The 17,080-nt window shown below is 46.4% G+C and overlaps 1 protein-coding gene across 1 annotated transcript in view; it reads left to right on the top strand.

Moving 5' to 3' along the window:
- OBSCN (obscurin, cytoskeletal calmodulin and titin-interacting RhoGEF) overlaps positions 1–17,080 on the top strand; it is a 206,571-nt gene that overhangs the window by 14,120 nt on the left and 175,371 nt on the right. Inside the window, exons 3-5 of the mRNA XM_077936688.1 lie at positions 6,484–6,753; positions 13,027–13,287; positions 16,565–16,867. Of these exons, the coding sequence (XP_077792814.1) occupies positions 6,484–6,753; positions 13,027–13,287; positions 16,565–16,867 (834 nt within the window). The remainder of the gene's footprint in view (positions 1–6,483; positions 6,754–13,026; positions 13,288–16,564; positions 16,868–17,080) is intronic.

Here is a 17,080-nt window from a genome sequence, read left to right on the forward strand (position 1 = left end):
CACTCAGCCTGAGCTGAAAAACAGCACAGGAGGCCTCCACTGTCTTATGCTTCACCTCAGAGAACACATCTAGATCCTCCAGGGTCCTCTGACAAGGACAGTGTGTCCTGTGGTCACATCCACAACATGTACCCAAAAGAATAATGGGAACTATAGTTCCCATCACCTCCTGGCAAATAGAAGGGGAAGAAATGGAGGCAGTGAGAGATTTTACTTTCTTGGGTTCCATGATCACTGCAGATGTCTGCTTCTTGGGAGAAAAGCAATGACAAACCTAGACAGCATCTTAAAAAGCAGAGACATCACCTTGCCAACAAAGGTCCGTATAGTAAAAGCTATGGTTTTCCCAGTAGTGATGTATGGAAGTGAGAGCTGGACCATAAAAGAAGGCTGATTGCCGAAGAATTGATGCTTTTGAATTATGGTGCTGGAGGAGACTCATGAGAGTCCCATGGACTGCAAGAAGATCAAACATATCCATTCTTAAGGAAATCAGCCCTGAGTGCTCACTGGAAGGACAGATCCTGAAGCTGAGGCTCCAAGACTTTGGCCACCTCATGAGAAGAGAAGACTCCCTGGAAAAGACCCTGATGTTGGGAAAGATGGAGGGCGCAAGGAGAAGGGGATGACAGAGGACGAGATGGTTGGACAGTGTTCTCGAAGCTACTAGCATGAGTTTAACCAAACTGCGGGAGGCAGTTGAAGACAGAAGTGCCTGGTGTGCTCTGGTCCATGGGGTCACGAAGAGTCGGACACGACTAAACAACAACATAGTTTTTATCTCTCACAGAGCTATAATTCCCAGAACCCTTAACAACCTACGGTTCCCAGGATTTTTTTGGGGTGTGTGTGTGGAAATCAGGTGTTTCAAATGCATGGCTGTGGATTTTCAGCAGGAACTGCTTGAGGGACCTAGTCTGGATGTGCTGGTCCCGGGGGTTAACCGAGTGGTGAGGTCCAAGTCCAGTCTGAGGTCAAAGGTGCAATATGGAGGCAGTCCGTAAAAGCTGAAGCTGGGTGCAGGGCAGGGAGTCGGATGAGGTCAGGAGCTCCGGCAGGAAAGCATGACAGGGTTCAGGCAGGAACTGGCTACCAACAATGTTGCTCCCGCAACTTGGGACTGGGGCTGGCTGGCATTTATCTGCCCCAAGGCATAGGGCGGCCCCGGTCCTCAGGTGACTCACCCCTCCTGGCCTGGAGGCGAGCACTCCTCCTGCGGGAACTTAGTTCCCTCCGCCTCTCTGCCCTGAGCCTCTGGAGCTCAGAAGAGGCTGGAGGGTTCCTGGACCCAGAGGCAACCTCACCTTCCCCTGACGGGGCTGAGAGTGGAGCACCTGCAGGCAATGGGTCCTCCATCACCTCAGGAGCCAGAGCAGATTCAGCTGGTGTCTGCTCCTGAGGATCCGGCACAGGTGAGGGCCCTTCAGGTTCAAGCCCCAGCCCCAGCTCAGCCGGCCCTGGAGGCAGGGACTCCTGTGCAGGCTGGGATTCCTCAGGTTCAGTCTCTGAATCTGATTCCCAGGCCATCACACTGGATTTGGAGCATGTTTCAGATCAGAGCCCCAGAGCTTCTTTTTTCTTAGAAGTAAAATTGTCCAGTTTAAGGACACACTTTTTCTTTTTAAGTCTGCACAATGCCATGTGTAGTTTGCTCCTAAGAGATTCAGAGAGCTGAGTTTTAGCAAGGATGCCGGTGGCAAATTAGCCTAGGGGCCGTGTGTATGCTTTGTACCTTATGGTCAAGCACTTTCCATTTGCAGTTGGAGAGCCTTGAGTAGCCAGGATGGGGAAGACTGCTGACTTTGGAGGGGTGCTGCCAGTCAGAGGACTGAACTGCAAGGAACGTTTGCGTCATTCCACATAAAGGAACACCTGGGAACATCAAAAGCTGTCTTATATTGCGTCAGAGCATCAGCACATCTAACCAGTGGCGTAGCGTGGGGGGTGCAGGGGGGGCCGGCCGCACCGGGCGCAACATCTGGGGTTAGGGCAAATCCACAGGTTAGGGGGCGCAAATCCACGGGTTAGGGGGCGCAAATCCACGGGTTAGGGGGCGCAAATTACTTGCCTTGCCCCGGGTGCTGACAACCCACGCTACGCCACTGCATCTAGCTTAGTATTGTCTACACTGACTGGCAGCACCTCTCCAGGGTTTCAGACAGGGGAGATTCCCAGCACAATAATAATAATAATAACAACAATAATTTCTTTATACCCCACCCATCTGGCTGGGTTTCCCCAGCCACTCTGGGTGGCTTCCAACAAAAGATTAAAATACAATAGTCTATTAAACTTTAAAAGCTTCCCTAAAGAGGGCTGCCTTCAGATGTCTTCTAAAAGTCTGGTAGTTGTTTTTCTCTTTGACATCTGGTGGGAGGGCGCTCCACAGGGTGGGCGCCACCACTGAGAAGGCCCTCTGCCTGGTTCCCTGTCACTTGGCTTCTCGCAATGAGGGAACCACCAGAAGGCCCTCCGCGCTGGACCTTAGTGTCCAGGCAGAACAATGGGGGTGAAGACGCTCCTTCAGGTATACTGGACCTATCTGCAGAGGAATGAACCTGGGACCTTTGCATGCGATGCAGATACCTTGCCATGTAAGGCTCATCAAGATTTCCGGTAGCACCATGATTTCCACGCACAGGTCCTGGATTTAAAGCCCCATGTCCAAGCATGTGGTTTTTTTTGGTCCCGGTGCTCTCTCTGGGAAAACCACATTTTACTGCTGAATTGGAGCAAATGGCAATCTGCAGAAAACTCAGCTGCCATTTGCTGTGATTCAGCAATAAAATGCAACTTTTCTCAGCAAAAGGGCTGAGACAAAAACAAAACAAACCACTCACACACAGGGCTTTAAATCCCAGACCTGTGCCTAGGAATGTGGCACAAAAGGAAGCCTGGATGAGCTTCTGGATATCCTAGGAACCCCTTTAAAATATTGTAGTACCCCAAAACGCATGTTAGTTTAATGAAAACCACTAACCCACAATGCACAAGTATAGGTCTACAAGCGATTGCGGCATGTCCCTTCAGCGCTGTTGTTGACCTTAAATATTTTCCCACATGTGAAGGTAACTTTCAAAAGCCTCATCAGAAATAGGGGTGTTAATGGCAGAAGTAGTCTGAAGGCTAGAAAGGTTGGGGTGTTTCCGCTGGCAATGAAGTTTCCCTTCAGGTGAGAGAGAAATAAAATGTCCTGCCTTTCATTTAGGATAGATCTCAGCAGCTGTGAGAAAGTGCAGCAAAGGGCTGACAGGACAGGCGTAACGAGCGTGGTTATTTTAGCAAAGATGAGAATATGAAGCTCAAGTCAAAAACAGTGGCCATGTAACCTGGTTTCATATTGCACAGCTTAGAAATCTGGAAAAAGTGTGTGCATAAGTCATGGGTAGGCAAACTAAGGCCTGGGGGCCAGATCCGGCCCAATTGCCTTCTGAATCTGGCCTGAGGATGGTCCGGGAATCAGCGTGTTTTTACATGAGTAGAATGTGTCCTTTTATTTAAAATGCATCTCTGGGTTATTTGTGGGGCATAGGAATTCGTTCACCCCCCCCATATAGTCTGCCCCCCCAAGGTCTGAGGGACAGTGGACCGGCCCCCTGCTGAAAAAGTTTGCTGACCCCTGGCATAGGTTGTGAGGCTATCACAAACTGGAAAAATGGGGAAGGTGGGAGTGACTCCGGCCAGTTTCAAATGCTGAAAATGTGTTTCAATAGCTTACAAAAGTCAAAGTAGTTTTATAACATGTAATGTTTTGATGCCATTCCTTTAAATCAAATGCTCAGCTACTTTGGAAATAGGTGGACTGTAAGTTAAATGAATAGAGATTGAAGGAATAATTGCTTTGTTCAAATGGATTTGCTCAGATGTGGATAATCAAACGTAGTGATTTCATCATCACTAGCTCTGCCATTTTATCTGTATGCCGCCTTTCCATAATTAAAACTGTCCTCATGCCACCCAAGTCTGCTGTTGGGGGAAACATGATATCTTTCTTCTCCTCAATTGCACCAGTGCTTTGCCCAGTTTATAAAGAACCCTGAACCTGGCAAGAGCTCAGTTCTCTATTTGATCCACCAGAATTTCAAAAATAGGATGTGGGTTTTGGCAACCTGGAAGATTTTCCCTATTGTTTATCATCCAAAACTTAGTTTATGACCAACCAGCCGATTACAGAGTGCAACAACACTCAATAGCATTCCTCACAGTGCTTCCAAGAGATAAATTCTGTGTGGATCCCTCCTGATGGCTGCTGTACAAGATTGGACTTTTGCCTAAAGTGCTTCTGTCCTTGTGCCGAGATCATTGTCAACAAACAGCACTGCTTGCTTTTATAATCTTAACCACGCAGAACATCATGCCATCTACCTCCAGAAACAGTTTTGACATCACAGTCAAAGAGATTTACAAAGGAGGAGCTGTCATCGTCATGTGCTAGTTGGATTACATATGGGAGGTTAACGGGCAACTTTCCAGCACCACCATCATTCTGCAAACCAGTATCCTTGGGCCTTCTCTACCAATTAAATTTATATCGTCTGACTCTGCCTATCAGCAATACAGCTCTATGGTCCTAACGTCTTCGCATGCTAACTAGCAGGAATATGCATTGTTAGATGTTGTTCATTGTGTAAGAGAACCAGTTGACACAAACCAGGTATTAAAAATGTGAAGAATTCCGTAGGGAAACATTTCAGCCTCTCCAGTTCAACAAAAAAAGTTTTGAAAGGGTGCCTCCACCATGAAGCCACTGCTGGAATCCATTAGCAAATCGAATACTGTGGGTTCTGGGAGTGCTTAGCTCTCCACTGGAAGAAATTGCCCCTACTTTATTTACTTGTTTGCTTTTAAGTTTTTTTCATATACTGCTTTCTGTCAAAAAGGAGTCCAAAGCTGTTAACATAAAGTAAGCAACAATAAAAACAGAATCCATAAAATATGAAATGAACATATAACAAGAGCAACAATAATCAGTAACAACTTGAGTTCCAGTACGAAAAGAGAAGCAAGCAAAATCAGAGTTGACCTCCAAGGGCTCTAGAAGACAGATGGGTTTTCACTTTGCAGCAAAACTCCACCAATGTTGTGGTCACTTAGGCCTCCAAGTGGAAGAAGACCCACAACTGGGGTGCCATCAAATTCCAAACCATAATAATATATATATTTTAACTGCAAGCCTATAGAAAGCAAGACTTCCATAGGCAAAAGTTGCAAACTCATTTTCTCCCAGATGCGTGAACTAGTTCAGTTTTGTATGATAAATTGATATGGTTTTGTTGGTTCTTACGGTAAAGTGTTTAGCCTCGGTGGAGAAGGGGAAGCACCAGGAAAAAATAACCGGGGAGTCACAGAACAGGCAAAGTATATTTCTAGGTGTGCAAGCTACAGTAGATCTCTGAAAGAAAAACAACAGTATACTTCAGTGACAGGAATCCAGTGATGTGGAGTGGAAGGGCTTTGGCACCACTAGTTCAGTTGAGCCATGTTTGCAGGGCAGGTATCTTAGGAGAACGTATTTTTCCACATGCAAGGGCATTTTCTGTAGGAAAGCATTCAGGGATGTGATCTGCCAAGAAGTTTCAAGCGGTCCTGTTCCAGGATGACGCTACCACATGATCTTCTGGGGATGTGTAGACCATGCCTTGATTTAGAATGCAGCGCATTCATCTCTGAAGTAACCGACTGTTTGAATACTCAAAGTATTCCAAACAGAGGGAAGAACAAAGGAATGTCATTTGTCATGCTGGCAGTACTGTGTGCTGTTCCAAACAGGTGTTCTTGTCATGCAGCTGGCAATGATTTATAACCTTCACGCCCACTACCAACCCTCTTGGAGGGCATCAGGAGTGGCACAACTCGCTTCTGACCTTTAAACATCCAGGAGGAGGAAATCGGGGATGGGGGGAGAGATAATAAAACCCAAAGAAGTGGAACTGCAAGTTGACACTGAGGCTGCATACACACGATACCTTTTACAGCCACGCTACACTTTCCAGAATGGTTTACCAGTCTATCCTGCTTCCTAGAGAACTGTGGGACTTGTAGTTCTGTGAGGGTAACAGGAGTCTTCTAACAACCCCTCAGGACCTTTAACTGCAGTTCTCAGAATTCTTGGGGGAAACCATGACTGTTTAAAGTGGTACCATAATGCTTTAAATGCATAGTGCAGATGCAGCCTCAGTTGATTATCTGTATGAGTTTGCAGTCTGCTTGTTCATCCACCATGACAACGTAGTGTGTGCACGCTCAGTGGATGACCTCCAAACCACCCTATCTTGGAGCAGCGTGGCAGGAGAGTGTGTGTGGCCTTGGGAGCATCCTAAGGGCCACATAGAGAGGCTTGAAGGGCCACCTTCAGCACCTGGGCCCAAGGTCTCCCTCCCCTGTTGTTAACTATTTCATCATAGTGTATTCAGAGCAATCCTTACCTGGCTCTGTTATGCTCTTGTGTTCCCATACTTATTGCTTCTTTTCCTTGTTCCCAAGAACCGAGAATACCTTTCAAGATGAAACTTAGAGACCTGGAAGTTCGGGAGAAGGAATCTGCTTCCTTCCAGTGTGAGGTGCCCGTTCCCAGCACAGAAACCACCTGGTTCAAAGAGGAGACAAAACTCCAGCAGAGCCAAAAGTACAACATTGAGGAAGAAGGCACGTATCGGAAGCTTACAGTCCAGAACGTCACCATGGATGACGATGCTGTCTACATATGCGAAATGAAAGAGGGAAGCAGAACCATTGCAGAATTAAGTGTCCAAGGTAAGTGAAAATGAAGCACATGAAATGCTTTTTTCCTTAGGGTGCTTCTAAAGCAGGCATCCTCAACCTGCGGCCCTCCAGATGTTTTAGCCTACAACTCCCATGATCACTAGCTAACAGGACCAATGGTCAGGGATGATGGGAATTGTAGTCCAAAACATCTGGAGGGCCGAAGGTTGGGGATGCCTGTTCTAATGAAAGTTGTGAATCTGGCAGCACTCATTCGTGATTTGTTTAAATTTATATCCTGCCCTTCATCCCAAAGGAGGATGGTCTACAACCATCTAAGAACATTCATAGTAGTGAAGAGTCGGCAATAAGGAGTCAGAAATGTTTGTGAAGAAGGCCCATGTGGAAAAGCTACAGACCCTCCAAGTGTTCCTGTTTTCCAGGGACACCCCTGATTTAGAGAAGCCGTCCCAGTTTCTGATTTGATTCTGGAATGTCCCACTTTTCCTTAGGATGTCTCTATTTTCATTGGAGAAGGAGGGTATGATGCATGCCTTACAAACACATTGCAGAGCCAGTGTGGTGTAGTCGTTAAGAGTGGTAGACTCATAATCTGGTGAACAGGGTTCGATTCCCCGCTCCTCCACATGCAGCTGCTGGGTGACCTTGGGCCAGTCACACTTCTTTGAAGTCTCTCAGCCCCACTCACCTCACAGAGTGCTTGTTGTGGGGGAGGAAGGGAAAGGAGAATGTTAGCCGCTTTGAGACTTCTTCGGGTAGTGATAAAGTGGGATATCAAATCCAAACTACTACTACTACTACTACTACTACTACTACTACTACTACTACTACTCTTCTTCTTCTTCTTCTTCTTCTTCTTCTTCTTCTTCTTCTTCTTCTTCTTCTTCTTCTTCTTCTTCTTCTTCAGGTTGAACACATGTAATAATATATACATACATAATAAAACCCCCGGGAGCACTTCTGATAGGCAAATACACTTCTATTTATTTATTTATTTATTTTACAAATTCATAAACAACCTGCGGCCATCAAAACAGTGTACAATGGGATTACACACACATGGCAAATAATGTGAATTCTGAAAACAAAATCATTTCTACAAATTCTAAAAAATATTTAAACCATTCCTACAGGTGTACAATTAAGATTTTTTAAAATGACTTGGTCACACCTCAGGGAAAGCTTTCTCAAACCAAAACGTTTTGAGAGGGTGTGCCTTGCACCACAGAAACTGCAGTAGAGAAGATGTCTCTCTGTGTGGTGGGTAACTCTTCCCCTGCCTCCCCTAGCTGCAAGGTATGAAATACATGTTTATCTCATTCCACACATGCTGAATCTTGCAGGAGAAGCTGCAGCTTGTAGAGAGGAAGCAGCAGCCGAGAAAGGGTTAACCTCCCCTTTTCTCCAGTGAAATCACCTTCTCTCCAAGCACAGTTGCCTGTTTCAAGTGCCCTTGAGGGTTGTAACACACATGCCATGTAATGTTCTGCCTTCACATTGTATTTGGTTATGAAACACTAACCCCCTTTTTTAGTCTTCAATATATATTCCCCAATTTTAAGATAGCTCTGAGCACTCTTGCACTCTCTGAATGAGCACAATGCGTTCAGCTCAGATATTATTATTCTGTCTTATTTCAGTATGTCTTATTCCAGAATCTAAAGAATAACCCCCATGCTATTCCAAACTATTATCTTGTGGCGTCCTGACTTTCATATTTGTTTTGCTGCTGATAATTTATTCAAATTCGTTTCACATGATTTATCTAACATACCCTTCATTTTAAGAGTGAATATTGGTTTCTGCTATCGTGCATTGCCTTAACTGGTCTAGTGTTTGCAATCACATTTGATATCCCCTACGTTGTGGGTGGCGCTGTGGTCTAAACTACTGAGCTTAGGGCTTGCTCATCTGAAGGTCACTGGTTTGAATCCCCATGACTGGGTGAGCTCCCGTTGCTCGGTCCCTGCTCCTGCCAACCTAGCAGTTCGAAAGCACGTCAAAGTGCAAGTAGATAAATAGGTTCCGCTCCGGCGGGAAGGTAAATGGCGTTTCCGTGCGCTGCTCTGGTTTTTCAGAAGTGGCTTAGTCATGCTGGCCACATGACCCAGAAAAACTGTCTGTGGACAAACGCCGGCTCCCTCAGCCTATGGAACGAGATGAGCGCACAGCCCCAGAGTCGTCTGCGACTGGACCTAATGGTCAGGGGTCCCTTTCCCTTTCCCTTTACGATCCCCACAGACACAACACTTTACAGAGAAATCTATTCACACACACTCATATAAGAGCCATCAAGAGCTATCAAGTGATGAATGCCCATGTCTGAACGTGCTTTTAGATGGAAACCTTACTGCTTCTGAGTGGTAGACTGAATTTGACAAAAATGGAAATCTGTGGTGACAAGAAGCTAGTGGTGCACCAATAAAGCTGCTAGCTCATTTGCAAAGTTAAGCAGGCTCCAGTATGGTTTCAAATTGGATGGGGAGCCATGTGTTGAAATTTCTGCATTGCAGGGGGTTGGACTAGATGACCCTCGGGATCCCTTCCAGCCCTCACATTTCTATGGTTCTGTGATATTATGAACCCACAGTGCTGCAGTGGCAAAACTAGTTGTGTTTTTGCTCCATTATCTCTCCTTTTACACCCTCAAGAATCCATTAAGTGCTTGCCGTGCCTCTTCCTCCTCTTTGAAATGTGAAAACTTCCAACATCCTACATGCTGGGAGTGGCTAGCCAAATGTTTACAGGCCTTGCACTTGGAGAGAGAATACGAAGCGGATGCTGTGTGGGCGTAGGAAGGGATTTATGTCTCTTCCATGTCATACTGTTGCACGAGCAGCTGAGCAGGACCAGTAAAAGCCAGTTCCTGAGGTACAAAGCTGGTCATCTGTGGAGCACTAGGAGGGACGTGGGTGGCGCTGTGGGTTAAACCACAGAGCCTAGGACTTGCTGATCAGAAGGTCGGTGGTTCGAATCCCCGCGACGGGGTGAGCTCCCGTTGCTCGGTCCCTGCTCCTGCCAACCTAGCAGTTTGAAAGCATGTCAAAGTGCAAGTAGATAAATAGGTACCGCTCTGGGAAGGTGGTTCTTCAGAAGCGGCTTAGTCATGCTGGCCACATGACCCGGAAGCTGTACGCCGGCTCCCTCGGCCAATAAAGCAAGATGAGCGCTGCAACCCCAGAGTCGGTCACGACTGGATCTAATTGTCAGGGGTCCCTTTACCTTTACCTAGGAGGGCAGCAGTAGTGAGTCTGGTAGCTCTTGGCTTGGCTTCTGCAGACAATGGGTGGAGTCTGGGGGCCAAATGCAGCTCTAAATGGCCCTTGAGACTCTTTTGTATTTGTGCTCGAATTCGACTAGTTTTTCTGCTGATATAATTGATTGCCAATACTTTGTTACACCGTGCTTCTAGTGATAGATCTTTGGAGTTCTTCCAACATTTCACAACTGTTAACCCACTGCAAACAAACAAACAAACAAACAAACAAACAAACAAACAAACAAACGGAATTTTGACATATTGGCCAGGTGGAAACACGGGCAGCTTCCACTTCCATGCCCCTTGGAATTCTCAGATGTCTCTAGCTATGACTGCACCTCTGCATTGTTGCGCTGCCTTTTCTCAAATGAGCTTTAGAGCACGGCACAGGGAGTGTTGATGAAAGCGTGTAAGGGAGTGGGGCCTAGTCTAGTTGCGAAGCCTCCCAGGATACCTGCTGCACTTTCTTAAAGCTGCATTTTGTACCTCTTGAATCTGTAGGATGGGGTGTTTAGCCTATGGCACTCCAGATGTTTCTGCATTACAGCCCCCATCATCTCAGACCCTTGGCTGTTCCCATGGGGGCCAGTGGGAGCTGGAGTCCAGCAGCACCTAGAAGGTTACACCTGTGATCTTAGAAGGGGCATCCCCCTCTCTTATGAGATGTAGGCTCATGTAAGCAGAGACATTCTTCCATCTTGTGCATGCAGCAGGGAACCGCCACATCTTAGATCAAGGATGGAGAACTTGTGGCTTTCTAGATGTTGCTTGGTTGCAGCTCCCGCCATCTCTGACTGTTGGGTATGCTGACCAGGGCTAATGGAAGTTGGAGCCCAGCAACAACTTAAGGGCCACAAGTTGGCTACCCTTGGTGCAAGATACAGCTGAGGAAATGGAGGGATGAAGGGAGGCAAGGGAACGTTGGACAGAAATGCACAATCTGTCCTGCAAGCCCCAAGTTAATGCCAATGGCTTGTTTGCTCCAGCCAAAGGTCAGGCAGGGTCTTCTAAAGCAATTTTTTGTAATGCTAGCCTTGATATTGATTGCACTATTTGCTGAGTATATTAAGAGGAGAGGGGTAATCCAGTGTACAGTTGCCTGCATAGTTTCTGTGTCGCACCCAGCTTGCCTTAGCAAGCAACTGATAGGATGGTCGTTGCATTTCTACCCCCAGAGACTTCTTCGCAAACAAGAACAACATGGCCACTTTTGCAAGCAGCTGCTACCTCTCTCTGCTGTAACAGACGTGGACTTGGCTGGCTGCTTTATGCACTGGCCTGTACGGCAAGAACGGAACAGCTCCTTCTTCCAGCTGTTGCTTACAGAGAGTTTGCTCGGTTCTGGAGTGAGAGACAACCGCAGTACACACCTTCGTTAATTTATTTCATTTTCATCCCTCCCTTCCTCTAAAGGAAGGTGGGGTAACTTTTCTGCATCAAGGGCCGCATTCTGATCTAGGCAGCCTTCCAGGGGCCACATACCAGGGGTGGGTGGGGCCAGAGGCAAAAGTGTGCAGAGGGACACATGTAAATTTAACTCTTGTACAGTAGGTTATTTTCTACACACACAGAGAGATGTCCTGCACCCTGACAAGCAAGAGGCATTGTTGTTTAGTCATTTAGTCGTGTCTGACTCTTCGTGACCCCATGGATCAGAGCACGCCAGGCACTCCTGTCTTCCACTGCCTCCCGCAGTTTGGTCAAACTTATGCTGGTAGCTTCAAGAACACGGTCCAACCATCTCGTCCTCTGTCGTCTCCTTCTCCTTGTGCCCTCCATCTTTCCCAACATCAGGGTCTTTTCCAGGGAGTCCTCTCTTCTCATGAGGTGGCCAAAGTATTGGAGCCTCAGCTTCAGGATCTGTCCTTCCAGTGAGCACTCAGGGCTGATTTCCTTCAGAATGGATCGGTTTGATCTTCTTGCAGTCCATGGGACTCTCAAGAGTCTCCTCCAGCACCATAATTCAAAAGCATCCATTCTTCGGCGATCAGCCTTCTTTATGGTCCATTTAACACAGGCGTGGCGGGGATCTCCCTCTTTGCTGCTTCCAGCTGCTCCAGGACCAATGCCTAAAGCCAATACCGCTCATCACTTGTAACCAATAAAGTTGTGGCAGTATTTAGCCCATTAACCTTAAATATCTGTGTCATGTGTCTTTATTTCCACTGGGGGGAGGAGGGAACTCGCCATGCAATGGGGCTAGCTTTACAACTGGGTGATTCGAGAGCAAATCAAGCCTAAGCCAATCCTATATCCACTTACCTGGCGAGTAAGCCCCATTGAAATCAGTAGGACTTGCTTATGAGTAGATATGTAGAAAGTTTAAGAACTTTTAAAGAAAGCTCAATCATCACGGAGGCAGGTAAATCTCACCCATTACTAGAAATAAGGCTAGGTTTTCCAAACCACCTTTGAAGTAGTACCTGATACCATGAACCTAGTCTGTGTTTGTGAAAGATATAGATGTGTGTGTGTGTGTGTGTGTATGCATGTATGTATGAAACAAAGACACAAATATGTGTACAGTATTAGCGTTCTTGACATAAACTACATAGGATACACAGTTAACATTTTCCATATATTTTAAATTGCAAATCCTCATATCAATGTGGTCTTGGTTATTCACTACATTTCTCTGATTTCCCTATGTGCTAACAAAATCTCCCTCTGTCACAGTGGTACCTCGCAAGACGAATGCCTCGCAAGACGAAAAACTCGCAAGACGAAAGAGTTTTGCGTTTTTTGAGTTGCTTCGCAAGACGAATTTCCCTATGGGCTTGCTTCGCAAGACGAAAAATTCGCAAGACGAAAAAACTCGAACGAATTAATTTCGTCTTGCGAGGCACCACTGTAGTTATGTAGGGTTCACCTCTGTAATTTATGTGCACAGGGTTTTAAATCTCTATGAATTAGAGAAAGTGATTTAAGCAATGTTATATCTTTTAGGTCCTCGTATTTAAATGTTCTGCTAATTATTATTATTATTATTATTATTATTATTATTATTAAAAATAATTTCTTTAAAAATCTCCACCCCACCCAAGGGAATATTATCAAGAAACTGCCAAGGAAGACTGCAGTCAGCATAAATGACACAGCGATATTCTGCGTGGAGCTGGAAAACAAGTGCCAGAAATTCCGGTGGCTAAAGAACAAGGAAGAACTGAAGCCCGACAGCAGAATTGCCATCACTTCATCCGGCAAAGAGTACAGTTTGATAATCCGAGATTGTAAAATGGAGGACTCGGCAGAGATTGTGTTTGTGGCCGACGAGTGTAGAACGTCCACCCAGTTTACTGTGTCCGGTGAGCTGTTCTCTCTTCCTCTATGTGAAACCCACAGAGTATGGATTGGTCTGCAGCTTATGGTATAATAGGCCAGCACTAGGATGAGGAAAGTGGCTATGGTTAGCTTTAAGTCTTAGGTTCCAGGGCTTCTCAAGGGATGAAGCTGGCCCTCTTGTGGAGGACGGGAACACAAGCAGATCTCCTGAATAATAAAAGTTTCAGCTAGCTGTTTGAAGCAGCAAGGTGGAGCACTTCTCCACCAGTCCATCTGTTTAATATACCGTATTTTTTGCTCTATAAGACGCACCAGACTATAAGACGCACCTAGTTTTTGGAGGAGGAAAACAAGAAACAAAATATTTTGAATCCCAGAAGCCAGAACAGCAAGAGCGATCGCTGCGCAGCGAAAGCAGCGATCCCTCTTGCTGTTCTGGCTTCTGGGATAGCTGCGCAGCCTGCATTCGCTCCATAAGATGCACACACATTTCCCCTTACTTTTTAGGGAGGGAAAAAGTGAGTCTTATAGAGCAAAAAATACGGTATTTGTGAAAAGAATATATAAAAATGCACCATGGAAAAATTGCTTTCAAAACATGCATATTAGTCAAAACTGCATCCAAATATTTCTTATGAGAAATTTGCTGCTGAGTTTTAACGAGGATTTTGAAAAAATGCAAATTGCTGCGATTCCTAAGCAAACCCAAGAGCTGTTGACACCCTAGACAACAGTGACCCAATAGTTGCATGTTGCTTCCCTCTCATGCTGAACAAAATGATCTTGCACCTGAGAATGCTCTTTCAGAGGAGGGGGGGGGGATCTGACTAAATGTTACTAAGCTTAAGAAGTCAAGGGTTAGTACCTAATATCTGATTTCAGTATGTAGCCAACCTACTGAACCTGAGCTGGATGCTAAACAGGCCGGCACTTTGCAGCTTTGGCCTTCCCATTAAACTTCAGGGGGGATGACAGTATATCGTGTGACACTGATATATATATTTATGTAGATTGCTAAGGAAGGAGGGGGTATCAGGCCAAGGTTCCCTATTTTTATTCTGTGTCTTACGAAGTCTAATGGCTCTATTAGAAAAGCACCTTGTTTGCTTCGTGGAAAATCCTGGTGGTTCCATTTCAACACGCTGGTCACATTTAGGCAGTGCTGGATTTACGTATAAGGTAAACAAGCTATAGTTTCGGGCCCCACTCTCTTGGGGGCCCCCAAAAAAATTAATGGAAAAAACAACTGGATATACTGAATGTATATTTCCAAAATACAGTGGTACCTTGGGTTACATACGCTTCAGGTTACAGACTCCGCTAACCCAGAAATATTACCTCGGGTTAAGAACTTTGCTTCAGGATGAGAACAGAAATCGCGCAGCGGCAGCAGGAGGCCCCATTAGCTAAAGTGGTGCTTCAGGTTAAGAACAGTTTCAGGTTAAGAACGGGCCTCTGGAACGAATTAAGTACGTAACCAGAGGTACCCTTGTATAAGATAAAAAACAAATAAAATAAAACCTACATACAGCAACAGTGTGTTGTTCTGTGTTGTGTACGCTCCTATGATGTAAGTCATGGGCCCCGCCTGCTAGCCTGCTCCCTAAAATATTACTGGTTTGCTCATTTCTATGTATTTGGGACACGGGTGGCGCTGTGGGTTAAACCACAGAGTCTAGGACTTGCCAATCAGAAAGTCGGCGGTTCGAATCCCCGGAGCTCCCGGAGCTCCCGTTGCTCGGTCCCTGCTCCTGCCAACCTAGCAGTTCGAAAGCACGCAGTGCAAGTAGATAAATAGGTACCACTCTGGCGGGAAGGTAAACGGCTTTTCCGTGCGCTTCTCTGGTTCGCTAGAAGCGGCTTAGTCATGCTGGCCGCATGACCCAGAAGCTGTACGCCGGCTCCCTTGGCCAATAAAGCGAGATGAGCGCCGCAACCCCAGAGTCGGTCACGACTGGACCTAATGGGCAGGGGTCCCTTTACCTTTACTATGTATTTAGGGTGCCTACATTCTGCATGTGCAAATGGCTTTAGATACCTATTAGGTCCATAAATTACCATCTATTCAACACAAAAAGCAGTGACAATTTGTTGTTGACAAAGGACACCTGGACATATAAAGGGGCCCATTACCTTCAGTAGCTTAGGGCCTCATCAAACCTAAATCCGGCCCTGCATTTAGGAAGAAAACTTGGAGCCATTTTTGGAGCTACTGGCACACTCACCAGCCATGACTCTGGCGTTTGGTTGTGGATCCCATGTGCTAACATGGCTGTGTCAATCACGGTGGAACACAATGAGCTTAGTGTAATTTGGCTTTCTGTCAGCATCTGCTAGAAGGACCTTTCTTACAACTGTGCCGAAGTCTGCAATCACCCTATTAAACAACAGGGATGGCAGCAGACAGGCCTGTGATGGGCATACCCTCCAATGTGTTGACTTGGGAAACCAGGACATGTGTCTTCCCAGTCCTTGTTCCTCATGATCTGTGCGATCTTGCGGAGCCCAGAAATGACCTCTGCGATCTCACACATTTTGGGGCACCCTGCTGAGAGCATGGAGCCCAAAACTGATTCAGCAGTAAAGATTGGGTTTCCTGAGGGGAAAGCGGCTGGAAAGTAGAAGTCTGGATGAGCTCTTAGGCTAAAAGGAAGCAAACTTAAAGCTGGGTGTATTAAAATAGCTGCAATGTATTGTAGGGTTTGTCCTCCCTGAAGCAAGGGTGAAGAAGGCTATGGAATTTTGTGGCTGGAGGCAAGGATTGATGTCTGGTACAGCATGACTTTTAGCGTGTTGCCTCTGGCATTGATGTGTGTGTATCCCTAAATGATCTGATCTTGAACGATCTGCATTGGCTCCCGGTACGTTTCTGAGCACAATTCAAAGTGTTGGTGTTGACCTTTAAAGCCCTAAACGGCCTCGGCCCTGTATACCTGAAGGAGAGTCTCCACCCCCATCGTTCTGCCCGGACACTGAGATCCAGAACCGAGGGCCTTCTGGTGGTTCCTTCACTGCAAGAAGTGAGGTTACAGGGAACCAGGCAGAGGGCCTTCTCGGTAGTGGCGCCCACCCTGTGGAATGCCCTCCCATCAGATGTCAAAGAGATAAACAACTACCTGATATTTAGAAGACATCTGAAGGCAACCCTGTTCAGAGAAGTTTTTCATGTGTGACATTTTAATGTATTTTTAATCTTTGGTGGAAGCCGCCCAGAGTGGCTGGGGAATAAATGGATGAATTATTATCCTGGCTTTTCAAACAGATCAACTTATTTTCCCCCTCTTTTTTCATACTACCCAGCTCCGAAAAAGCCTCCATCGCATCCACCAGTTGACCCAGTGGTGAAAAATAAAACAGAAACCTCAGTGATGCTATCCTGGTCCCCGCCTAAGATGGAGCGCCCCATCCCTATTGATGGATATGTAGTGGAACGTAAGAAACTGACTGGATTCACTTGGCTGAGATGCCACGAATCCCCCGTTCCTGAAACTGAGTTCACTGTGAGCAACCTTGCTGAAGAGGCTGACTACCAATTCCGAGTGTCTGCAGTCAACAACTATGGCCAGAGCGGCTACCTTGACTTCCCAGGAACCTTGCACCTTGGTGAGTATGAAAGGAGGAGGCGTTTGCAGTCCTTGAGGCTGGGTTCATAGACCTGCTACATCTCATGAAATGAAGAAGCCATTGGAAGGTAGTGAGCTGGATGCAGTGGCGTAGCGTGGGGGGTGCAGGGGGGGCCGGCCGCACCGGCCGCAACATCTGGGGGGGGGGCGCACACTCGTAGCTCTCTGCCCGAGTACTAAAATCCACGGGTTA

This window comes from Podarcis muralis, chromosome 12 (assembly GCF_964188315.1).
Source record: "Podarcis muralis chromosome 12, rPodMur119.hap1.1, whole genome shotgun sequence".
NCBI lineage: Eukaryota > Metazoa > Chordata > Lepidosauria > Squamata > Lacertidae > Podarcis > Podarcis muralis.